Here is a 26973-nt window from a genome sequence, read left to right as displayed (position 1 = left end):
TTACTCACTGCTCACAAACAGCCCCATTGGTAGAACAAGGCTCCATTTGGCCAAATGAGGATTTAAATAATTTAAGTAGTGATTTTTTCCATTGTCTAGAATAAAGAATTTTGATGTGCCATACATCAAATTTGAGACTCAGTTCACTTGGCACAGCCTTTTTACCTGTAGGCCTTAATAAGTAAAAGTCTACCTGACTCACTGACAAAGGTTCATCTGCACTTCGGTCATCCGAAGACTTCGGAACTTCCAGTCTGTCGATGAAAGCCTGAAGCTCTTTCCTGAAGGCCTTCATCTGTGCATTGATCCGGTAAAGAAGTTCATGCTCACGTATTCTGCTGCCATCATCTTCCTCATCCATCAGTCCAAAGAGGTCCCCATTAGCTACATAAATTCTCGCCTCTGTTATGATGGTGCTTGTGTCAGAAATTAAGCGATCTATTGTCTTGCCCAGCCGCTCAGCTTCAGAGCGAATGTCCTTCATTTGCTGCCTGTCAGTGAAGTTTTTTTGCCACCCAGATGCTGTTGGATAAAAAGACCTCGTGGGTGTCAGGCAGCGAATGTTGCGTACCTCTTCAGAGTCACTTTCCCCACCGATGGGGCCTTCCCTTTTGCGGTGAGGGGGGCGGGAATCATCATCACTCTCCTTTTTTCCTGCATCACTTTCTGCATCACTGTCTCTGGGACTACCACGGATCCCAAGATGAGAGGCCAAGTCATAGCGCTGCATGTTGGACATTAAGACTCTGTTCTCATACTGGAGTTGCATGACTTTGCCACTCAGCTCATTGATCTGCATTCGCGCGGCTTTTAGCTCCTCCTGTAACGCTTCTGTCTTGGCATTATCATGGTGCCTAGAGCTCTCATGGGCGCCAGACTTGTACTTGTATTTGTTCAGCTCAGCTGTTATGCGCTTGTTTTGTTCTTCCAAATCAGCTAAATTTCTCCTCAGCAATTCTGTTTCATCTTCTACTAGTTGCAAATGCTGTCTTAATTCTGACAGGGATTCACTCTGCTCTCCCAGGAGTGGGTTAGAGGTGCCTGAGAAATCATCTCCTCTTAAATCATCAAGCTCTGCTTTCAGTCCTCTATTTTCTACTTCTAGTTCAACTATTTTCCTCCCAAGGATGTTAGCTTCCTCCTCCACAAGTCTCAGTCGAAGCTTGAGTTCAGCCTCTCTTGTGGTAGGTGGCCCACCTGCTTCACCTTTTGGCAAGGGACTGTCCAAATCCCCATAAAATGATCTATATTTTTGCAGCTCATGTTCAAATCTGTCTTTTTCTTTATCAATTTTAGCCATTTTCTTCCTCATCAAGGCTGCTTCTTCTTTGACAAACTGTAACTGGCATTTCAAGTCTTCATTGTCCTCCTTTGAAAAAAGAAAAAGCAGTATTTGAAGAAACTTGATATAAAATAGGAGACCTCCAGTGTACGGTCTTAAGTTACAAGATTAACAATCACAGTACCCACAGCTTGAGATACTAAGAGATTTTCCTGCAATCATTTTTTCACTAATCAAGAAATTCAAGAGAATAAAATAAATACTCAAATTTAAAAGACAGGAAAAAGCTATTTTACTTGTGATTACATTTCACACAGTGCCCAGAACATACAGGGCAGGGGGGCGGCAGGTTCAGGGGGGGAAAGATAGGATGAGCTTGTAAAAGATCCCTATATTTTCTAGGCTTGCAACACTGTACTAGACTTCACAGTGTTCAAAAGTCCTGAAGTCAGCACACAAATGGCCTATGATATTGTTACACCAGTGCACCCATTTACAAATTTTGCACAAAAAAATTGCATTCATGAAAGCTGGAGGCTTCTGTTGCAGCACCAGTGGGTAGATCATTTTGTCAAGGTGAGGAGCTCCAGAGAGGAGCCTTCAACACTGGAGCAAGGGGAAACACAAGTGTGTAGAGTGCTGGTGTTCTCAACATAAGAAGGACATGGAGCTGTTGGAGCAAGTCCAGAGGAGGCCACAAGGATGATAAAGGGGCTGGAGCACCTCCCATATGAACACAGGCTGAGAAAATTGGGCCTGTTCAGCCTGGAGAAGAGAAGGCTGCGTGGAGACCTCATAGCAGTCTTCCAGTATCTGAAGGAGGCCTATAGGGATGCTGAGGAGGGACTCTTCATTAGGTACTGTAGTGACAGGACAAGGGGCAATGGTTTTGAACTTAGAAAGAGGAAATGTAGGTTAGATATAAGGAAGAAGTTCTTTACTGTAAGGGTGGTGAGGCACTGGAATGGGTTGCCCAAGGAAGTTGTGAATGCTCCATCCCTGGCAGTGTTCAAAGCCGGGTTGGATGGAGTCTTGGGTGAGATGGTTTAGTGTGAGGTGTCCCTGCCCATGGCAGGAGGTTTGGAACTTGATGATCTTAAGGTCCTTTCCAACCCTAACTATTCTATGATTCTATGATTAGCTGGCTCTTGATGTAGTGTTGTCTGACTGCACATTTGGTCTAAGAGCTCTCAATTTCACAGCATACAAAGAGTAAAGAAAACAAGCAAGCAAAATGCAAATCTACAAATCATGTGTATAATTTCCATAGTGTCCCTGAAGCCTCCACATGAGGATGTAGGCTACAGTTATTACAACGTACCTCTGTTGGTGTCTGCTGTGACTTCTTTTCTGATTTTGGTAGGTCTTTGCTTCCTCTTCTTTTGAGTGATTGCTGCAACAGTAACAAGATTAGATGCACTGAATATTTCACTAAAGAGGCATATAATTCATATTTCGTTAATTTTAAAACACAGCAAGTCAAATGTACCTATAAAGGAATTAATTTCTTGCAATCCTAGAGATACCAAATACAGAGGGTAGACACAGCTGCCCCAAAATGACACAGTAATGTTATACAACTAAAGTATTCATTTAATCAGTCTGTCACTTTTTTAATTTAACGCATTTTAAAACTAGTGCATACTGAATGTTTAACACATAACAAGAGAAGTAAGAAAGCAGATATCCAAAGTGGTAACTTACAGACGTGAAAGCTGAGGCAAGCAGTGAGACCCAGCTTGATCACTTGATATCAGTGTTACTGGGGACAAGGCACTTTGAGATGTATCTAGCCAGACATGTAGCCTTAGCCTCTGTGATAGGCAAGCTACATAAAACAGGGTCACTGAGATCCTATTGAGTGTACATTTATAAGTACACCTTTTTCTGTGTCCACCACAGGCTTCAAGCTTGCAGTCATACCTCTGTAGGAGTACACTGTAAACAAACTCTGTGCAAACTCACACATAGACAGGGTCACTAGGTTTGTTCTGTTTTCAGAACGTATTCAAGTAGATACAATTTAAAATTGCTTGGACTGTAAAGACCTAGTGAGAAACAAATCATATTATCTTAAGAACGGCACCACACACACGTTATGCACCACCATGTGAGCAAGCTTTTTTGGTATCTTCTCATCTGCTACATAGCCAAAGTGAGTAGAAAAGAAACTCCTGTTTTTAGAGCAGGAAGCACTGGGATGGAAGCCTACTAGCATATCCAGCAAAAATCTCATTATTGCTGACAACAGAAAGTTCATTAGGGGGCAAGTGGTAGCAGGGGAAACCAACTGCAACCATCCTGCTGTCAATGCTCAATACAGATCATCAAGAAAACAGCAGGAGAAAGGAAAGCGAGTGAGAGAAGATGTTAATACATTACACCCCACTTGCAGTTGTTCCCAGTTTTTTTGTTCCCCAGGTAAAATGTAGGCCTGAGGCAGGACAGTGATACAAAAACCAGCATCTCCATCTGAGACTATTCTCTGGTAGCAGGATCCTTTGTGCCACTGAAAAACATGCATTTCCTTGCACAAGCCAGGCTGAATCTAAAAGCTATCCAGTTCCATACAGGGGAACTAAAATGTGCTCATAATCCTCAAGGAACAGAGTACAGTGGGCAGGTATGCTGTACATAACAATCCTGTGCACTGTTTGCCAGCTGGTACCATTTGTTCTCTTTGTTCTGCAGATCATCACCATAACAAATATGAAATTTGTGGACTGCCTGTTCCAAAGGAAAATCAATGCCATGGAAATGACTCACATATAAATATGAGCAACCACAAGAGATCATTTCTCACAAGGCTTTTTTTCTCAAATTTACTATACAGTTATACAGAAATTAAGATAAGCAACCTCAGATTCAGAATCAGAACCAAAATTCACAGATGGGTCCACTAAGAACCAGAATTAAAATTTGTATATCTCTTGCAAAAACACTGAATGCTCTCAGTAGACAACACAATAAAACCAATCAAAAATCATTAGCTGTGATAGCTAGATAGCTGTGAATCACAAGCTTCTAAAGGAATCCAAAAAAGACATGAAAAATAGTTAAATTAACTTCACTTTTTCCCTTTAAATATAAAGCCAACACTTTCAGGATCCAGTCTACAAACAAAATTATTCTTCAGGGTCTCCCAGCAGTTATCCTATTGTGGAAATGGTATACACATGTGGAGAGGTTTTTGTTATTTTTCTTTTTGAACTGTCAAATTTATAAAGCGTTAAACTTTCAGAGGAGCAGCTTCCTCCTCAGTATTACCATTAATCATACCACTATGTATTATCAGTTTGAAAAAAAAAAACTTTCAAATCAGTTAGCACTGCAAAATTCTCCAGGCTCTTGCCAATACCACCCACTGATAAAACAAATAGGGGATAGACTATATTTCTACTTGATTACATAAATGCCTTCTATTCACCCTGAAGAGCTCAGCATTTCTCCAGATTTAAGGAGGTTCTGAACTGTTGAGCTGCAACTTCTTGAGTGTCCTACAACTTTTCAGAAGGTAAGAGATACATGAAAAAGTTTCTATGCCAACAAAAAAAAAATTAAAAAACACAACAGAAAAACAAACAAACAAAACATGGCAGGGGAGTTGGAACTAGATGATCTTAAGGCCCTTCCCAACCCTAACTATTATATGACTCTATTCTATGAAAACAAAACCAAACAAAACCAAAAACCACCCCCCATCCCCCAAAGCCCAGCCAACAGACCCCTCCCCCCCCAGGAAAAAAAAACACACAAAAAAACCCATCCAAACAAGTCTACACAGAGCAAAAGTATTTTCTAGGTTTGACATAAAATGAAAAATCTGTTTTTCCCATTTCTCTCCATATTTTTTTCTGTTCCTTTTTGTAGTTAGGATAGCAACATTTTAATTACAACAATAGCTGTGGCTCTGTAATGACTAGGCACTCCTTTCTAGTCTGTTCTACTGGAATTACAACAAACCATATGTGAAGCTTGTACCATTCACCAATGAAATGATGGTGTTTAGCAACAGAATTCTGTAGTAGAAAGCAATGAAGAATGTGCACAATTCAATCAGCAGGATAATTTGGGTAAGTGGATTAGGCCTAGCTGGAACTGCTATGATCTCTTTTCTTGTGAAAATGAGACAATTTCTGATCACTAGAGGTTAAGATCCCTCCTGCACAGATCTCTGATGACAGATGACACCTGCAAAGTCACAGTGCCCTATAACATCATGTTAAGGCACTGAGGCAACGCTCATACTGACCGAAGAATGTCACATATCAAGCAATATATCCCACTGTAAATAAATTTCTGAGAGTTTTTTCTGAGGTGCATTTCACAATTTACAGTGGCTACCCTTTCTATCATTTCTCTCAAGACTTGCACTACTCCACTCTTCCAATCCAATTTTTAACATTAAACAATTTACTGCTGCTAATGAAAGAAATTCATCAAAGCAAAACTGAAAAAAAACCAAACAACCATTCAAGTAAACATATGACAAAATCAAAACTGTGAACCCAGACTCCTGCAAGTGAATCTTCATGTTATCCCTGCAACTGAGCACTATTAAAACTTCCTGCATGTTGCTTGCTTTGACATACTAACAAATGTCAGACAGGGCGAATGAGTGATTCAGCCATCTTCATGTACAAAACCTGTTTGTTCAAAAATGTTTGTGTTAGATCATCTTTTAATACAATTCACCACTTGCTAATCCTTTTCCCATGTAACAGTGTGACACAAAGCATATTGTAGTGCCATTAAAAGACACCCCTGCTGTTTTCTCAACTGTAGCAAAAAATCTGCCCCTCGTATTCCAGAATTCTGAAAAGTTGTTGTGAAGGAGAATTTGGGAGCTCAGATAGTTTTTCTTCCATAGAATTTTAAAAAATCATACTGAGTTCACTCAATGATTGAGTTAAAAAGACAAAGGCAAAGTAAGAAAAACAAAAGTGCTTTTACAGTATCTGATCTGTAATGCTTACCAGACAGCATTACAGTCTTAATAACCTTGAATCAAGCTACCCATCTGCAGAAGAAAAGAATAAACAAACAATGCATATAAGACTATTTCTACAATGGAGACTTTGCTAAACTGCCCAAATACTAATGAAGTATTTCAACAACACTGGGGATAGTAAGACTAGCAACTGGGGCATGTATATTGTATAATCTACCTCTGGAAGACAAGGAGGTAAAACTGGATTTGATCTGACTATGCTAGCACTCACTGTAGCCAACACACATGGGGCTATGTGGGTGTCCACAGTTTAGATAAGACCACAGATAATATTCATATTAGAGTCACAGCAGAGCACATGCAGCAAGCGATTCTGTTGCAATGTTCAGCTGCATCAATTCTCCACTGACCTTCATTGGAGTTTATCCAATGTCTTGCTGGTGCTGCTAAGCACTTCTCAAGACCAGATGGTATAATCCTTCTCTTGACAGACCTAAACTGTAAGCCAAATGTGCAGTCCTATGATGATAAGTGCTTCTCAGGTGTAAAAAGGCCAGAAATCTACTCTGAGAGTAACACAACGCTGAAATAATAGCATCACACTTCACTGAGTAGGAAAGCTGTAAAACGAAATCCTAAACAACAATAAATCACTCAACAATTCATAAAGAAGCCCTATGTAAAATATACTAAGGTTTTTCAAGGTGCTTAAGTTTGATTATGTCAAGCCTGATCTGGGGGTATATAATCTAAAAAATCAATGTTGGCAACCACAGGAAGAATTCCTGTCACATAAAGGGATTTGTGGGTGCACAAAGCCCCCTTAACAGCCCTTACGCCTCTTCACAGAGCAGGCTAAGGCAAAGGCTTCTTGCATCTCCGCAGCTGCAAACAAACCTTCTCATCTGCACACAACTGTACTATACACGGTCATGGTTAGCTGCCTCCCAACTGCTGTGACAGGTCTGCAGAACTTCCAAAACCAGAGCAGTTAAAACCATCTTTACAGTCTTGAAAAGTTGCTGAATATTAAACAGCTTTTGGGCAGCACATACTTGCCTCTGTCTGGCACAGAGTGACTATGAAAAGGGAAGTGGAAATATGCCCTAAGACTCAGTGCATTTTCCCTTCAGTCAATACAGTTGGGTAGCTCACAAGGCTGGATCACAACAGACACAAAAAGATTTCTTAATTTACTGCCACTGACTCTAATTCAATGTCTTAGGAAATGTAGTAAAAACCAAATGGACACTATCCATGTTGACATATTGAATATTAATATTCTCAAAAAAAAAATTAAAAAACTTTGGTTTTAAAATGTCTCTTTTATTCTGCAAGTCTACCAGTGCAATTTGCCAGCAACGAATTTGAGACACTGGCTTTGTCTGCCACTGGCACAAGGATGTAGAATGACACAAGGCTTTACCTCTATCACCTCCCTTCTAGAGCAGAAGCAGTCCTGAGAATTTCAGTATTCCACTTGCTTGCAAAATTAAGGCAGGAAAAAAAAAAGCAGTGGATAAGTGAAATGCAAAGAAGCACAACACCCTATCCATGAAGCACACACTAAGTATATCCCTACTAGCTCTAGCAATGCTCACTTTGTATTAAAACTGGCATATTTGAAAATTATACAAAATGAAAAGAATCTTTACTACTTCACCATGGAGAGAAAAATAGTTCTTATATAATCTTTTGAATGTCTTCATATTACTGAAGAAAGGAGCTGCCCTCCAATATTTGTGTTGTTTTACTTGCATTTAATAAGGAGTTATTTCAGTTAGCATTTTCAGATCCTTTACCATTATTCATTTGCCAGTTAAAAAATAAAAAATAAGAGGAGAAAAAAGGTTACACAACATTTTCACTTAACCTTTTGCATTTTGAACCAAAAGCACATTGCTAGAGTAAATGATAAATAACTCTGTGGTATATCTAGGTAAAAGCATTCTTCGTAATGCATAAAATGAAGCAGCACATTCGTGTTTCCTTCTTTTTTTTTATTTGCAAAAAAAAGGATAATCTTGAGCAGTGGAAGATAAAAGCTGCCTTTTCAAAGCTCTCCATATGACCTGGTCAAATAGCTGGCCAAACCCTGATACTTTGGTTACTGTGATTACAGTTCTTCATCCACCAGGGTATCATAAAATAGTGGAAGCAACTTCTCTGAAGAGGAAGATGGTCTCCTGACATTTGAACCTTTCAAAAAATTAAAGAGGCAGACATGTTTAGTTCCCCAGCACTATCTAACTACACCTTATTATGGATGCTGAAATCACAGTCAGCTTACACTCAGCTCCCTAATCCTGAAATGCAAAAGCAAATCTCAAAACACCGTGAATATCTTGTAGTGAAAGTGCAGCATAAGATGTTTCGTTGCTAGTCATGCTAGCTAAACCTATTCCTTAGGTAGCTGTTTGTCAGCTCAGCTATTTGTCTTTTCAGGGAGAAGAGAGTCAGCCTTTTTGCCAGGGTTTGCACAATGCCTAGTACAAAGCGCTGTCCCAGAATTCATCTGGGATTGCCAGTATGACAGACACTATGTTAACATAGTTCAAAATACCATCACATAACAATAGCAATAATCACAGTCACAGACATGGATATGGCAATTATGAATTAAATGCTTAAAAGATTTGGCCAAATCTAAAAAGAGTTTTCTTTTGCACACATGTAGAGTTTTTTAGCCTTTGCAGATCTCTGAAGAGATTCCAAATAAATTTTCATGAGAACGGGAAAGTTTGAGCAACCAGATTAGGTTCATTGCCTTGATTACAAAAATGTATGCATATAAACCAAAGAGTATTTGCCATATCCCAACAACAACAAACAAAAGGTTATTCTGAAATTTAAGAGTAATGAAAAGAATGATGCTGCACATGGTTTGTACTTCTATACTGCTCAAAATGTGTACAGAAGCCACTTCTGCAAAGTTGTGGGCTGATCACACATGTACATTTGCTTTCAATCTCATTTTATACTGAATAGTTGTATCAAATGCTCAGACAGCTCTCATAGAACTCAGGTTATTGAAAACAGGATAAGACTCCACAGTGCTCTGAAGCTATACCAGTGTGATGCTGCCACAAATTAAATCTAACTTTAAATCTAAATTTTGTTGAGCAGCTCAGGTAAGGTGCTCTGGAAAAATAAACCATGGAGGCTAGAAGCTAAAATAGAAGGAAGACATTTTAGCAGTTGGGGCATCCCCACACCTACCTTTCTCACTCTGGTACCAGTCTACCATAAGCCTGCACCCAGTCCTTTTTGGGGTATTTCAACCATGCAGAGATGGAGATGAGGGGAAGGAGAATATTGCAGTGCTGTCTGAAGCAGTGTCACTGACTACAAAAGGCTCAGAAGACCTGTGACTGATCCCCATGCCTCTTCCTCCTAAAAGATGACTCTTCGCCTTTAATTAAACACACTCAGGCTCTTAAGTGAAATGCTACTCCCAGCAAGAGAAGAGGCTGTGCCTGTTAGGCTGACTTAAAACGTTCATGTAGAGATTGACTTAGAGACTGTTATTTAAATGTTCCCTTTGCTATAAATGTGAAAATCTAGCTCTGAAATGAATTTGACAGTCTTCAGCTCATTATAAATATTTGATCACTGGGATGCATTTTTAACTGGCTATTATGAACAAACATCAGACTCTTCATCATTTACCATAAATGTCAAAAACCAGCAAATCACCTGCAAATTAATGCCACAGCAATGCTAATAGGGTTACACAAGAATCAATTCTTGTGTAACTAATTATTTTTTTGCTGCTGCCTGGAAAAAAACAAAATAATATTGGATAAAGACTGCAAATAGAGTAAAGATTGGAGAAATGTTAAATACTGAAAAGGACAGTCACTGTTACAAACCTTGGTGCAATCAAATATCTGTTTTAATATGACTAAATACAAAGATACACATGTAAGAACAAGGGGTGAAAGCTATGCTAAGACAACAGGAAAACTCTAGAGAATAAAGAAGATCTTTTGAAAAGCCACATCTCTGAAAAAGACTACAGGGTCATAGAAGATAATCAGCTGAAATAATGTCCAAGGATAATTTTGCGACCAAAAGGCTTCATTCTGTCCTAGGATGTAGATATCAAAACTAAAGTTCACTGTACAGTAACTAGAAAGGGATGTGCCTCTACACAGAGTCAAACCACCCTCAGACAAGTGGACTGAATCACTTCAAAAGTGTGCCTATCTTTTTCCTTTGAGGGAGGTCAAATTCCTAACTTAGGATAAATGCTTAATTTTTAGACAGCTAAGTGATATCAACCGTAAGCATGCAGATATTTTAAAAAAGCAAAGAAGCGAGCAAAAAAAAGCCAAAAAAGCAACCAACCAAACAAAAAGCACCAAAACACTGATGCTGGACTTTTCAATTTAGTGTGGTTGTAAGAACATATCTTTCCTGGCTGGTCACTAACTTTCAGCAAATTCACATGAGAAGGGAGTTCCAAATTTTTAACTGTTCCTGGGACAGTTCAGGGAGAGTTGTTGTACACTGGTCTCAGCTGTCAATTTTTAACACAGAGCAGCACCCTTTTCTGAAAAGTTAAAATAGCTGGGGGTTATCCAGGACAGACTGATCGTATTATACAGTTCTGGCTTTGTAATTTCTGAATGCATGAAACCTGACCAAAGTTTGGGAACTTAGCAACAATATTTCTAGAAGCACGCCAGAAGGAAAATGAACCTTTGAGGGTATCTAGGTGTACCTTCAAGCCAATGTTCCAGTTCAAAACTCTTTCTGTGGCACTGTTACAGATGCTTCTAATCAATTATTTTATCGAAGATTTAAACTGCTAGCTTTACAGTTAAACTGTAAAAATTAAAATAATTCAACCAAGCTCATAATGTAAGACATTCCTGGTAATTAGGCAAGTTGGATGTCACCATCAGTCACACTTTACAGGGATGTAGAAGTGTCCCATTCAGTCTCCTTTCAACTACAGTGACAATACAGCTAAACTTCCCCACAGCTTCCTTCCAAACAAGCAGGACCACACCCAAACTGTCAGTCAGGAATAAGCCCTGATCCAGGCTAGGCCCCACATCATGCCCAGGCACTGAAGCAGTGGTAACTGATCCAGGCCAAAACCATCCAAGGGATGTGCCAGCAATTTCTTGTCAGTGTGTGGACCCTTCCTTAGCCTGATTTACTTTACAATTACAGTTTTTGACTAAAGAAAGCAATTGTGTAGCAAATAACTTTGAGAAGAATAACCCAAGCAAAAAAAGGGTCCCAGGTGCTGACTCATGTCCTTTCTCTAAAACATAGTTCCTATGAGTCTGGAAGCTCGGCTCTTATTCTGTGCCTCTGTTCTGGTTAGGTTTGCTTTTGTGTTTTTTTTTTTGTTTGTTTTAAGATGGCCATTACTTTTATTTTTCCTTTAGAATGGAGTTTATTGCAATGAGACTTTGATTTTACTTCAAGACTGTACGTAGTATTGGTAAGAACTTTGATGAGAGAATTTGCAAATCTAAGGCTACTGATACCCATCACAGAAAGGAAAGAAAACAAGGTAACATCCTGTCACAAGGAAGGCACTCCCATGCCCCCATCAAACCAGAATAGCAGCATTATGTTTACAGATTCAAAAGAATTGATCAAAATTTATTCTGTGATGCTTTAAACATATTCCAGGTACACTCTTTTTCACTACAGTTGCCACTCTTTCATTATTACTTTTCCATTAGCAAGCAATCCTGCCGCTGCTTTTACACATCCTTGCAAATTTTAAGACATTGCAATAGGAACCAACAAAGCAGCAGAGCAGTTTCAATGACTCTCTGGAAAAAAAAAAAAAAGTCTCCTAGGCACCTTTACTCACAAAACCCCTTCACAAAAAGATATTTATGGATACTTAGTCTTTTGCCATCATTCACTATTTGCTACATATGTTTTCGAGTTATATTATGACTGACCATCAGGTTGTTTATTTTCAGTTTTGATAAACTCTCTTGGAGCAAATGGCTCATGTAAATTGCTGATGGCTGATACATAATTAAAAATGTAATTTTATGAGGTTTAAGTGTAAACTGCTTCGCAAAGGCACATAATTTGTTCTTGTTTATGGCACGACATTTTCAGAGAATTACTGCAACAGATTTTGCGAGAGATTAATTTCTTACTCCATTATAATTCTTCTCTCATATTCAAAGAAGTAAACTGAAGCAAACTCTATTTTTCCTGCTCACTGTGAAATCCCAGTGTGCTCTGGGCAAAGATGTCAGAATCACACCCTCACAGATTATGAATAGCATCCCTGCTGAGCACTGTTTCTAAAGGAACAAAATATTTGGGCAGGATACCAAAGGTAACAATTTCACACAAGCAAGTCTGTCAGAAGTTACTAGGGGTTCTGCATCTCCAGGCATGCGGTGCTTAGAGAATCACTGAGCTGTGCTTGGAGACAGATGACTGGTTTGCTTTTTCCTGTATAAACTCAGGCAGAGGCTTGTTTCTCATCTCTTTTTAAAAAAGCCTCCTTATTATCCTGTTGTTCTTTTCACCAAAGAAAATTGAATTTTCATAAGGCAACAAGCTGAGATTCCAGATCACACAAACCCTCTGCTTAACTGTGCTTTTAGTAGAAATATTGCTGATATGACTTAGTACTTGGGTTCTCCAAAGGATCCAGTAAACCACTGGGTTTCTGAGAAACCTATTACATCCTCCCCTGCTGCCATCTGGTGCCAGGAGCAAGTAAATTACTGTAACTCTTCGAAGAGTACTGCTTACTACACTGATCCTCTGAAGCTGATCAGCTCTATAAGCAGGCGTACTAGCGTCTCATCTCTCTGCATTGTATCTACTCCCTCCATTACAAACTGCTTGAAATGAGGCTCAAAACCTGAAGATAAATTAAAACAAGAAGTACAATTAATAAATGCTTGGGGGACAGTATGATGGAGGAGACTCAAACTTTCCCTTTCAAAGCAGCACAACCAAGCATCCATCTCCGGTTACTTGTACACATACAGCATGGGCAACAAACAGAAACTAGAAATCCACAAATATTCACAGAGCTATACCCTCGCTGGGATCACAGAGACATGACAGGATAGCTGAGGCTAAGATTTAGAACCAGAAACCTTTTCTCCAGTGCTCAGAGTGATGTAGTTGCCATTTCCTAGCCAGAGTAATTCTCCACTGCTGTCAGCCCAGACTCAAACGTGAAGAGCTACAGCTTGGAAACAAGGAAAGTAACAGAAAAAAACATGGAAGCTGACTGATTTGTATGTGGGGGTGGAAGAATCAGGAGGAAAGGACAAATTTTGCAAAAGAGAGAAGCTGTAACTAGGAAATGAGGATAATATATTTGGAGTAGAATAAGAGGAAAATTTACTGGAAAATACTTGAAATCCAGGGAGGAGACTGGATACTCATGAAGAGCTGGATGGATGCAGGGAAGGAGGCAGTGGGAGAGAGAAGGACAAGACTGGAATTTAGGAACCAGAAGACAGAAAAACAGCCACTACTGTATAACACACTGTGAAAAAAAAAAAAATAATTGAGATAAAAAAAACACACACACAGGATGAAGCCCAAGAGAGAGAACCTGAGACTCTAACCTATCGGAGAAAGACTGAAAATAAGCGTTTGTGGCTAAATGGCAGAAGGAGCTTAGAGAGAGAAAGGCCTCTCAAAAAGGAGACACACACTGGATTTTTGTCAGACATAGTGGACAAGCTAATATTGGTGATCACGGGGAGTAGGATGGGATCATCCCTTACTGGTTCTTTTCATGGGTCTCCAGTTTTTGGTTTTGGAGAGGGGTGTTTTGGGGGTTTGTGGGGTTTTTTTTAGAGCACCTTTTGTTGCAAAATTTCCAGCTACTCTCCTTATCTCTGTTCAGCCTGAGCACTCAGAGATATAGAGAGCAAACCTGCGCATAAACAGAGCAGCAAAGGTTGCAAGAGTAAGCAGAAAAGTGTAATTACTTTCCTGTGGTCCCACAGCAGGATAGTACCAAAATGAGGAATAGAATTCAGATTCCTCTTTCCAGGTCCAGTGCCCAGTTCCCCAGACCCTGCTGACTTCTTCCATTTCTATGCAGCATATAAAACAGACCGACTAACAGACAGGCACCACTCCAACAAAACACAGACCCATGCAGGGAGGCATAAACTCCTCTGCCCCCAGCGTGAACTGAAGGAACAAAACACATCTCTGGTTCACGTTCCATGTAGCTACAGTTGTCACAAGCTCTGTGTCTGAGCTAATAACTTAGGTTTAGAAGAAGAAAATGGTAGATTGACAACATCACCCTAATGTGGTTGGAAGAACTGAGCTGTCTTTTATCCACCCAGGTTACAGCTCTAACAGAGCAATCTATTTGTCTCTAGAAAGACATATGTCTCTGAAAAACATGGTGCCTCTTGCCGTTACATATCCACATTGCAATGAGGATTTGTAAAGCCCAAGGTCCAGTACATCTGTCATATTTTCCCCCTACTTCATTTGTCTCACAACAAACCATCTAAAGCATGGCTGACGGAGCATTTCCTACATAGTTATAGCAAATGAATGAATTCTTAGTTCACACTATGATCAGCTCTACAAGAGAGTTAGCTAGGCTTTAACAAGTAGTTACCAACGAAGTAATGAACTTTAATTAACTAATACTAATGAATTAATTTACAACTCATTAATTTTTTTTTATATCTGAAAAAAATACATCTAGCTATAGTTGACTTCTCTTTCTTCTAGGAAACATTTCACAGGACCAGAGAATCATTAGGGTTGGAAGGGACCTCTGGAGATCACCTAGTCCAACCCCTCTGCCAAGGCAGGGCCACCTAGAGCAGGTTACACAGGAATGCGTCCAGGCGGGTTTCTCTACTTCATTTTCAGCTTCACAAAAAGCATTCCAATTAATAATAATAACAAATAATAAAGAGGAAATCAACAGCAGTTGCTACAAATGAATTCTGAGAACTGGTAATGCCAATTAAAAAAATTATGTTTCTGTGTGGATGTAAACAAGAATAACATTAACTGAAACAACTTGGGTTGGGAGACCGAAAAGTAGCTTATAGAAATGTATGCTTTGCTGGAACACCTTCCAAATCCTGGATGCTTACAAGCTTCTGCTACCATCCACAACTTCTAGTTGAAATGGAATATATTATAAATATTTTTTCCAAAAGCTCCAAACCAAGAAAGCAAACATCAACTATATCTCTATTAATGGACAAATACCGTCACAAGTCTATATTCACCCAAATGTTCACTGGAGAACTCTAGATTTATCTCTACACAAACACATCTGCTAGCATTTATGTTTTATATAATTTTCCAGTTAAGTCTGCCATGTTTTTTAAAACAATAAAGAATCTACACAAGGAGAACTTTGACTTTGGTTCTGTTCTGGAGACTGCCTAACAAAAAATTATACTTCTGCCTCGAACATTTTCTACTAGGTCTTTTAACCATTCTCTGCTATCTCACATTGTGCATTATGAAGGGAGATGAAATTTCCCATGGCAGTTATACATAAGTAGGTTTTAAGAAGAATTGAAAAGTTTTTTGTTTTAGCAGTACATTTGGTGATGCAAAAATACAGAAATCAGTCATTACACACTCTGAGCACTGTTATTCTGTAAAATAAAAATGTTTCATTGTCTTTGGAGATTAACCCTCTCATTAATTCTAAGCTCAATAAGGTGAAGATCACAATCCAGACAAAAGGTCTTGACTCTGTATTTTCATATGGGCTGAGCAGAGAATTTCCTTAAGCAGGAGGTTCCATTGGTTATAATGGCTGTACCGAAATGAGAAAGGATTGTAAACCCATGAAACTAGAAGAAATAACTCACAAGCAAACAGAAAATCAACATTATGACTATCTGAAAATTATATTTAAGATGCTCTAACCCTTCAGTTGTCAAAGAAGAAAAGGTATTTGTCACAGAAAAATTCTAATGCACTTCAGATTGCTTTGGGTTGGTTTTATTGGGTTGCTTATTCTCAGATTCTGCAATTCAAATCTGTAAGAATTAGTATTCTTTATCAGCATTCTTACATTAGTCCCCCAAGTCACAGCATGCTTGCAAAATGCATAATAATTTGGCTTCACTTCAAACTTGCATTTTTCTGACTTGCACCTCCTCAACCATCCTCCAGCTTCCCCCATGCTGTGCTGAAAGTCCTAGCCTGAAAACCAGCTTTCTACTAGAAGGGACTCAGCAGCTTGTTTGGAACACATAAATGAAAACTCCTGCCTAGTGATCATAATGCATGTAAAGACTGGGCATGGCAGTTCTTCTCTCCAGTTCAGCATAAGGATTATTTCTGACTCTTTGTCCACTCCATTTCTACTCTGGTGTAAAGTCTTACTGCATTTTTCCATTCTAGCTCAGTGCCCTATTCTATGCCAGTAGTAATTGTCCATCTGTTTCAGCTTCATTAAATTGTGTAGAAGAGCCCCTAGCTTAAACATGACACCCTCTTCTGGAGTCTCCAGTATCCTTCCATTGATACCAACAGCAAAAACAGAAAGAGGCAGACATATTAGCAAAAGAAAAAAGCAGAGAGCTGTATGAAAGCAACAGAACCATAGTTGAGCACAGTGGGACACAAGGAAGAATCAGGATAAGGAGAAAGAGACTGATGACAGAAGCCTATTTACTGGGTTAATTTCCTGCAGGTACACAGCACCCAAAGAACACAAGCTATTAAACTGCTATTACACTTCACTTTAACCTGAAGACGCAAGACAAAAGAAACTTACAATGGTAAAAACTATCAGAGAGCAGGAAGAAGGGATTCAGAAATGGGAGTCTACAAAAAGGTAGAGTCTGGATGGGCAAGAATAATGAAAAACTTGGAGTAAAGCCAAGCTTAACAACAAATTGCAAGGATAATTACAGAAAGATCATGTTCTCATACAGAAGATAGTCCTGGAAATAGATGCATTTGATAGCAGAAACCAGAATGAAAACAGAAGAAGAAAGTCTCAGGCAGAGGAGAGAGAAGCTGAATAAGGCTCAGATTTCATGCCCTTTTCAAATCTGTAATTATCTGAAAAAGCAGAAGAAGGTGGAACAAAAATACCTGTTTATCCTCTACTAACATGTTTGAAATTCAGTTCCTGTAAAGAAAATGTGAATATTTTTAATAGTATATCTCTTAAATTAAGCATTTGCAGTTCCTAAAAATTGTATAACTTATCATACAACCAAAAAATTCCTGCCTTTCTTGACAACTGAAACACATCTCTTCTGCTTCATACAAGATCAAAGTAGACACTGGCATTCCTACCAGGGAATATTACTAAAAGTGAAAATGAGTGGCATTCATTGAATTTAAAACACTGAACTGGAGAGCTGTTTCTAAAATTTGTTCTGAGAAGTCATTCTTAGTTAACAGTTTATTTTTATTGTGTGCTTTGTTATCTCTGTTGACCAGGCTATTTCTGCTGTAATACAATTTTCTCCTTACTTAATTGCACAGGATCTTGCATCCATATAGTGGCAAATGGCATAATTTTTAAGATTAATTAGATATAACGTAAAAATATGCTTAGACTAAAAGGCCAGGTAGAGTCTTTCACTTCACAGTACTCCAAAGAACATGACTGAACAAGATGGGGAGGTGGCCGGATCCCCAGTCTCATTGTGCCTGTTAGTCCCTAGTAGTAGTTAGCAAGGGAAAAACACTGGTCTTTGTAAAAATGTGGGGAACATGATCTGCAAAGTTAGGCGCCTCCGACTCCCTTCAGCACCCTTCCTGCATGTATATTAACATAAGTATATTGTCTCAACATCTCTGAACTCTGTTACCATAAGTTCCACATTTCCCACCTTGCATAGGAAAAGCAAAGCCACAGTTTGGTTTCTGTTTTGCATAGGAAACATCAAATATTTTAGTTTGTTCTCAGCTCCCGATCACTAAGGTGTACTTCAGCACTCTATAACTTTCAACTTTTGGCTGCCATATTTTGTGACCCCGAAACAAGTTATATGAAGAAAACCAGTTAATTCAGCAATAAGAATTTCAGAATTTCGAATACTTTGTGTAGAAGTAAATAGCAACACTAACCTCTTTCATTTTTTCCAGTTCATTCTGTAGTGCTTGTTTGGCAATTTCAACTTCTATAAGCTGCTGTCTTAATTTTTCATTTTCATCTTCTGTTACAGTACGTTTTTCTTCCACATTTTCTAACTCATGATGAAGTCTCACTGACACATCTTTTGCAACCTAAATTAAATGTTATGTCAAAAGAAAGATAACAAAAAAATTACTACTGCAGTGTAACTATTTAGAGATCAATTCTGGATGTTGTGATGGAAGCAATGTGTAAGGAAACAGGTACATAAATATGCTCACAGGAAGAATTCTAAAAGGTTCCACATTCAAGTCAACTGCTTCAAGAAATGGTACATAATTCCTGAGGACTTTACTGTAAATCACATTAGACATTAAACTCTAACTCCCTCTTAGATTCTGTTATGCTGATGGTGAAACAGGACCTTCATTATTCCTGGAGACAGTGCAGAATCTACTTTCTCTCAGCCACTGTTAGCTTACGTTTTGCAATGCACAAAGGTATATGGTCTTCAAATAGTTGATGTGCAGAAGCATCTAAAAGCAGCTCCACCTTCTCCAAGCCTTCCTTACCTGTGACTTGCACAGAACAAACAGACACATCTTGATTCTGACCCTGTTAGTTTCTCTCTTCTTCATGCACAGTTAACTTAAATATCTGGCATTAACTGCTATTGGTTCATTTAAAGAGTAAAATATGCACAAAAAACATCTTTACTGACCTTGTGGTCACTCAAACGATGCCAAATATTTTAAATGAAAATGAAAACTAATGGCTTTTGTTGTTTGGTTTGGGATCTTTTTAACACATTTTCCCAAGAATGGAGTTAAAAGTCACATTGTCATAACCTAATTCCTCTTCTTCACACAAAGTAATGAGAGTTTTGCCATTCAGACCACTTGCCTTGTATTTTGTGAAACCACCAGAAACTATAATCATGAACCAAAAATATTTAAATATATACTAATCACTGTTATGATGGTGGTTTAGACACATACTTGAAAAGCCTAATTTCCTGCTTTTTTTAGAACATTAGAAAGTATAATTAATCCTTCTTACCATTAGCTAGGGGAGCTCAGAGAGCTATCTTTATGGCTTTCATTAGAATGATCTTTATGTGTCAAAGAATTCTCTTTAACATACTAAAACTCTAAACAAAATTATAATTGTAAGCAAGCAGTCAAGAAGAATCCAATCTATCAGGAAACAGCAGCAGCTAGTGACTCAGCCTCCCCTGACAAGAAACCCAGTGTGTGCAAATTACAGATACAACACTGCAGTGTAGCAAAACATCATTCAACAGTCTCCCCCACTATACATGCAGTCAAGACCCATAATGCCTAACAGAAAGGGTTGAGTGGAGGGGAATTTCAGTTATAATCATACTCCAAAGAGACTGCAGGTTGAGCAGAGAATCACACCACAGGGCTATATCTTGATGTTTTTTTCCTACGCTCAGTATTAAACTGCTCATCTGGTTGCCCAACCAAAGTAAATGGAAAATCATGGGGACATTTTTAACAGCATCCTGTCAGAATCTGTCTTCAGTCCATAGACACAGGCTGGGTAAGTAAATACTACCAAATAACAAAGTCATTACTGGTAGTGATTTTTGACACAAAATTTGGTGGGGTAGCAATTAATGCAGGGAAATCCTACAGAGCATTCTAGATCACATGGGAAATGGGACTAACTTGCAAGATGCATTTTAATACAGCTATGTGCAAAACTGTATCTATGAAGGGTTATGTCCCCTAATGTACTACCTATGCAAAATGAACAGCATTACTTTGGATATAAATTCTTCAGAAGAGGGCTTGGGAACATTACAGAAAACTGCGAATGAGTTATGATGGTTAGCCAGCACCCAAATTCAACTAGGCATTCATCCCTGCTCCAAAGCAGAACACATTCATGATCTGTGGGAACATTTTGCAAAAACACTATTCCTTTCCAAAGAATCAGTTATATGGTTATCGAGAAAGACATGGGAGAAATCCTAATTCAAGTGAGCCCTTTGCCCAGCTCAACCTAAAGCCTTAACTGGCATCTCTATATGGCAGGCGAGCACCTAAGCAGAGGTGCCCTCACCATTTTCCTCCCTGGCCCTGCAAGTGTATGAATTGCTGATACAAAGTAACACTGAGCCAACAAAGAATTCAGCTCTGTAAGATGGACTCACAACATTCACTTGGGACATGAAGTCTCACATTCAAGTTCTGCCTACAAAGGTGCATGTCTCCATTATTCAGCTAAGCATCATTCAGAATGTCCAAAATATCTAATTCTCCTCCCACAGGTTCTCCATGAGAAATGGCAGAAGACCAGTCAACTGAAAAAAAGTTGGAATTCAGCAGGAGCCTTTAACAAAGTCTAGTAGATGAAAACAGAAATTAAACAACTTCCAACTACTGCAAGAAAGAATGTATTTTTTCTGTAATTGGACCATTCAGATGTAGAATGAAGATGACTGATACTTTACCAACATCAAGCCTTAAACAAGGACTGAAACTTTTCCTCAACAATGGGTTGTGGTCCATTCTGATGTTACAGATGAAATACAGTTGATTACACACTGAAATTTGATGGGTTGTGTCTATGCTTTCTTGTGGATGTGGAAAATCCTGGCTTCACTGAAGGTATCAGCAGCTTTTCCACTGACACCAGCAATGTCAGGATTTCATGTGGTGACTCTGCAAGTATTCAATCTGATCGTCCCAAGAAATCTTTACTAAAGAGTGCTGTAATCCCCTCAAAGTCAGGGGGACTATTCAGTGAGGTTGGTTTAATTTTGCAGTCGTAGGGTATGTTTCATGTTCATCCTAAAAGAAACCAAACCACTAGATCCTAATTTGTATTTGAGTCATTTCTTGCACATTAACGTCACAAAAAATGATTGGACTGAAGCTGAAAATGGACCATCTATGTACTGAAGGGTGTCTAATACCAAGGTACACTTGGCCATTGCTATCCTGCAAGCTGGTTTGGGTACCTGGTGTACAACAGGACAGATGGAAATGCCTGACTCATGAGGACCACGAGCATGGTCATGCCTCCTTTTGAGATGCTCCCTCCCCTCGACACCTGCTCAACATCTACCTTGAGGTCCTGCTCCATGCTGCGCAGGAGCTCGCCATCAATCTCGCCGGTCTGGGCGTAGCGGAGCCTCTTGCGCTCAGCCTTGCGCAGCCGGTACTGAAGGATCCGGCAGTTCTTGTTGGCTCGCTCCAGTTCGTGGCGCATTTCCTGAAGCTGGCAGGCATCCTCCTCGAAGAAACTGTCCCTCATCTCGTCCATCTCTGTCCTCAGCTCATCTATCTCGTTCTGGCACCGGGGCGACAAGGGGACAGGGACGCAACAGGTGGGTCATAAGCACAAATGTTACCACGTATAGGAGAAGGCGTCCAAAATGGAGCTCCTCCTCGCAGGGACGCCAACTAAATACAACCCGGCTCATCAAAAACACTGCAGAGACGCGCCACTGACCGCAACAGGGCCATCTTAACCCTGCCTCCAGCGCTAGTGCGGGGGGAGCGGGCGGCCGGGAAACCCTTCTCCCCGGGAGAAACGGATGCCGCCCGGCCCTCACCCGGCCCCGGTTACCCCCAGCCCCTCACCTTAAGGCTCTCGTTCTCTTCCCGCAGCTTCTCCATCTCTTCCTGCATCTCCTCCTGCAGCTGCGGGCTGAGGGCGCCCTCGGGGGCTCCATTCCTGCCGCCGCCACCCGCCTCGCTCTGCCGCAGCCCCTCCGCGCCGGCCGCCGCCATGGCAGAAGGCGGGGAGGCGGAGGCGGCCGGGGGAGGCTCGGCCGGGGCGGCAGCCGCGGAGGAGGAGGCGGAGGAAGCGCTGCCGCTGCTGCTGTGGTTGCTGCCCTTGGTTTGCATCTGGGCGGCCGCCGCCAGCCCTTTCCTGAGGTGGAACTGGATGAGCTCACTCTGCAGGCATCCCTCCTTCCAGTACCCGCCGCCGCCCGCCGCCCCGCGGCCCTTCCCCACACCCGAGGAAGATGGAGGTGCCGGGGCCGCCTCCCCCGCGCCCTTCAGCGGAGACCGCCCCGCTTTCACCCGCCACTGCTTGGGCGGCGGCGGCGGCTGCGGCGCCACCGCCCCCTCCCGCTCCTCTCCGCCGCCGCCGCCTCCTGCAGGGGGCGCCTCCTCGGCAGCCCGTGGGGCGGCGGGCTCGGCGGTGCGCGGCAGCTCCTCGGCAGCGGCTTTCCCGCCGGCGGCGGACGGCGATTCAGCACCGGCGCAGGCGTGGACAGCTCCCGGCGGCGCGGCCCCGCGCGGCTGCTTGTCGGCGGCGCGGCCCCGCGCGGCTCGGGGGGCCTGGCCCAGGGGTGGCCGCCCTGAAGTGGCCTTGGCGGCGGCGGCGGCGGCCGGAACGCGGGAGGCGGCGGTGGCGGCGGCGGGCGGCGGGCGCGGAGGGGTGTCGCGGGCCCTGGCCGGAGAGGAGGCTCGCGGCTGCTTCCTGCCGCTGCTGCCCTCGGGGTGGAGGCGAGGCTCGGCGGCGGCGCCCCCTGCAGGCGGCTGGCTCATGGCGGCGGCTATCTCGGGAAGACGTCCATCACCAGCGGCGTCCTCCGCCTTCTCCGCCGCCGCCGCCCTGAGAGCTGCGGGAGGAGAAGCGGAGAAGACGGTCGGGGTGGGGACGGAGAGGGGAGCCCCGGGGCGGCGGGGACACGGGCGAACAGCCTGCCATCGCCCTGCCGCCGCTGCGCCCCGCCTGCATCCGATCCCGGAGCCGCGGGCATCTGCGGGCGGAGCGGTGGCCAGGGACGAGCCGGCCGAGGCTGAAGCCCAGCGCCAATGCGGGGAGGCTCTGGGGAGGGAGGCCACACTGCACGGCTCAGTCTGTGATCAGTTCCCGCTCCCCTCGCATCTAGGGGCATTTGGTTCCCGGTGCCCCACGCCATGGGCTGCCGGATCCGAGCTGAATCTCCATCCACTCACAACCTTCCCTCTCACTTGATCTCACTACCAAGCAAAGTACCGGTCTGGGTTGCTGCCACTCCTGTTTGCCACCTGAAACATCTCTTCCAGGCATCTGGCACAGCCAAGTGGGGAAGGGCTGCTGTACAAAGGGCTGCACACGTGGAAGCGACAACAGATCCGCTTCATTTTTGAGAGGTGCTCTTCCAGGACAAGGTTAGGCCTCCAAAAGTGTCAGAAATTGAGCGCCATAAAGGAAAGGACCATTCAGTCAGCTTCTAAACCCAGGCTTAGGCCAGGTTGATGGCGCTTTGAGCAACCTGGTCTAGTGGAAAGTGTCCCTGCCAGAAGCGGGGGGGGGGTGGAATAGTTTGACTTTTAAGGTCCCTTCCAACCCAAACCATTCCGTGATTCCGATTCATCCCAGTTTGTCCTCCAGAAGCATTGTCAGGAATTAAGACTTCGTAACTGGTTGTGCTGACATAGGACTGAAGTATAATCACTCCAGGAGATTTTCCAAACTGAGGAAGCAAGGAGTATATCCTCACCCAGCATGAGATGTGGGGTATTTGCCAAAGGGCACTCACATGGCATTTTTCCTTCTTAGTGACAAACCCTGAGTTTTCATGGCCACAACAGATTTAAAAGGGCTGTTAAAAGCCATATCATGTTGCTAATGTTCCTTAGTATATTCTGGAAATAATAGCTATGATCCACAAACTGTTTTCACACAGGCTTTATTCAGCTATCCCTAAACGGACAATGAGGGCAGAAGTAGAAATGAAAGCATTCCTAACAGGGCCTAATGATTCCCTTCTAGAAAGCAGCTTAAGTATTCCTGACTAGAACAGCGAATAAAGAAACACAGCTGAGCAAAGTACTTGCAGACACTATACCATACCCTGACAATTGCTTCACTCCCTGGAACACACCAAACAATGAGGCTGTGTTTGCTCTGCTCTCACTGGCAGGAGCACAGGGTTTCCTCCCAAATGCACTGTCATTACCATCCTTATTTTTTTTTTTAACCAACATACTGGAAATATTCAGAACAACACAATTTGGCAGAAAATTCACAGACATTAATTAGTAAAAAGGTAGCATGGGAGTGTAAACCTATCAAAATTCATACTTTATAAGAGATTTTCTTTGTATCTCTATCAACCACCACAAACAGAATCCCTGCAATATTGTTAGAGCTATGCAGGCAAAAAATACCACTTTTCTAAATCCAAACCTAAAGAAACTGTAAAAAGCCATGACTCAGCTTAGGTCCTGCACCGTACTCATTATTATGCCTTTTACTTAATGTTCAAAATTGAAATGAAATCAGGAACCCTGCACTATAACTGGATCTTTTCGGGAAGTTTCACCGCAGCAAAGTCATCCGGCTCCGCCGTGATGTGCCGGGAGCACAACCCGCACCGCGCCTGTCCCAGTTCTGGACCGGCCACTGCCTGCTGTTTGAGTGGTGTTATTTTTAGCTTTTTTTTCCTTCTAACTGGTACAACGAAAGGCCCGTTTAAGCTTAAGTCCGAAATCTCGGTCCTCACAGAACTCAGCCAGACAGCCTTCCCCCCCCCCCGCCATGTAAACCCACGTGGCGCCAGGATGCAGCGTCTCCGCAGGTTTTTCTGTCGGGAACAGCTGTCCAGGAGGAAAAACGCATAAATAAAACGCAGCAGCAACAAAAGGGAAAAGTCCGGAGGCTCCACCCGCCAGCGTGAGGGTCTCCCGTGCCTGTGGCTCCAGGCAGGGCTTTCCCCGCCGTCAGCCCCTTTCCCCCGCCTCTCGCTCTCCCAGATCCCTTTGAGGTCGAGATGGGCTTCAGCTTCGGGAGAGCTGCTGCCTTTTGTCAGGGTTTTAAAGGCGCGGAAGGATTTTCGCAGGTCCCCTTCGTACCTGGCAGGTTTGTTGCATCCGAATACCGACTAACGTACCCTTCTAGATGGAAATAAATAAATAAATAAAAGGCTTGGGTCTACAGATTCCGCATTACTCACCACCACTTTGTCTGCCTCCGGGTTAGCGAAATGCATGCAACGGAGAGACGGGCACCCGCACACGAGGTACCCGGCGCTGCCAAAGCCGCTCAGGAAAATGAAGTAATATTCATGAGCTGACCTCACTGGGCCTGGGAGACGGGAAGAGGGGGGAGAAAGGAAAGCAGCGAAGAGAAGAGAAAAGAGAAGATTAAACGCAAGAACCCCGCCCAGGCCTGAAGGCTGAGTTGCGTCCCCTTCTCTAGCTGCACATGATGGAATAGGATTGCAGCGCAAATGGGGGAAGGACCGAGCTGTATGCAGGGGATGCTCACGGCTTCCCTTCCCAACGCATGCAGGCAATCGATGCCGATCAATTATTCAGTGCCCCCTCCCAGGGAGCCTGCTCTGTCCCGTCGGGGCGCCACCGGGACAGTAACGGGATTTTCCTTTGTTCGTTCTCTCCACCCGCAGTGGGAGAGCAGCAGCCAGGAGGAATAGAGACAAAGACTGCTCTGGTGGGGATCACTACCTGGTGTTATTTATTCGCTTGAATACGGGAACTACAGGGCCATTGAGCCTACCACGGGCAAATCCCAGAGGTGATCATCTCTTTCACCTGCTTATTTTATCACGAGGTGAATTCACCTTTGCTCTGAAGCATCTCAGAGGACTCATAAGATTTCACTCTTGAAGTCTTTCCCGATCACTGACAAAGAAAAGTGGAGGAAAAAGCTTTCTTTCCTTTCCCTTTCCCTGTCCTCTGAGGAGGGAACCTTTCCACCCCATGGCTGTGCCTGGGAGTGCCTTGGGCCAACCCGTGTCCATGTTTTGCATGAATACCCACCAAGAACAGGCTTCAGGGAAGCAGTGCTGGTGTTGGGGCTTTTTCCAACACCATTCTCCCTGCAGCAGCTGACAGGGCCTGTGGGCTCCTGGGCTCTGCCCCAACCTCAGAAGGCACCAGGAGGACACAGCCTGCACTTTGCTCCAGCCAGGAGAAAACTGTTTTAAGGCTGGAAGTTCCTCCCCGGGGACAATTAAATGAGGATTTTGTGCCATAGGTATGCCAGCATATACATACATGCATGCACCTATCTACAAAATATATATATATATAAATGCACTGAACAGACTTATATACATAAATGTGTGAGTATACACATATGTGAGCATACATATTATATATATGCACATGGATTTATATATTGTATCTACATATATGTACGTATCTGTACATATCTGTAGGTATATGATGTGAGGTCCTCATGCATCCCTCTCATGCAGGGGGAGGGCAAGCTCAGAGGAGACAGCTGCCTTCTTTCCAGCTGCCCCTGTTCCATAGTCCTCTCTATTACTCTGTTCGGGCAAGTGGGACCCAACATATCCAAAACAACATATCCTGGGATGGGGGAAGGTGCTCCTCCCCATGCAGATGCATGTCTTCCAGTCTTGAGCCCCGGGACTACATGAGCTTGATATACATATAAATGTGATGAGTCAAGGAGAATCAGAAAATATGAGATGGAACATTTATGCTGAAGAAGAAAAACACTGGGATGATGAGAAGCTACTTTTAAAATTAATCATATTTAATGATTTGTTAGGCCTTTGAAACTCATAAATGCTGACTGTAGTCATACCAACTAAACAGAATCATTGGTTGAAAACAGGACGGATGAAAGCACAAAATGTTTCTGGAGTTGGAGCTGAGAAATTTTCCTATGAAAGTGGTGGGTAGATTCTGCTAGAATCCCTGGGCTCCT

General features: G+C 42.4%; 1 protein-coding gene across 3 annotated transcripts in view; it reads right to left on the bottom strand.

Moving 5' to 3' along the window:
* The window catches only part of MTCL3 (MTCL family member 3), a 38544-nt gene extending 12840 nt beyond the window's left edge, over positions 1–25704 (bottom strand). For 2 of the 3 annotated variants that reach the window (XM_062632365.1, XM_062632366.1), the window contains exons 1-6: positions 25229–25703; positions 21915–22906; positions 21397–21621; positions 18291–18449; positions 2604–2675; positions 194–1369 (exon numbers count right to left, since the gene is read on the bottom strand). In XM_062632365.1, coding sequence (XP_062488349.1) covers positions 194–1369; positions 2604–2675; positions 18291–18449; positions 21397–21621; positions 21915–22832 — 2550 coding nt within the window. In that variant the 5' untranslated portion in view covers positions 22833–22906; positions 25229–25703. Of the gene's footprint in view, positions 1–193; positions 1370–2603; positions 2676–18290; positions 18450–21396; positions 21622–21914; positions 22907–25228 lie in introns of all 3 variants that reach the window. The other variant, XM_062632367.1, reaches the window with a different exon arrangement.
* Positions 25705–26973: the final 1269 nt, after the last annotated feature.

Source organism: Pezoporus occidentalis, unplaced genomic scaffold, assembly GCF_034315485.1.
Source record: "Pezoporus occidentalis ecotype Australia unplaced genomic scaffold, CSIRO_AGI_Poc_V1 ctg39, whole genome shotgun sequence".
Lineage (NCBI taxonomy): Eukaryota > Metazoa > Chordata > Aves > Psittaciformes > Psittacidae > Pezoporus > Pezoporus occidentalis.
This window is presented reverse-complemented; position numbering and strand designations above follow the sequence as displayed.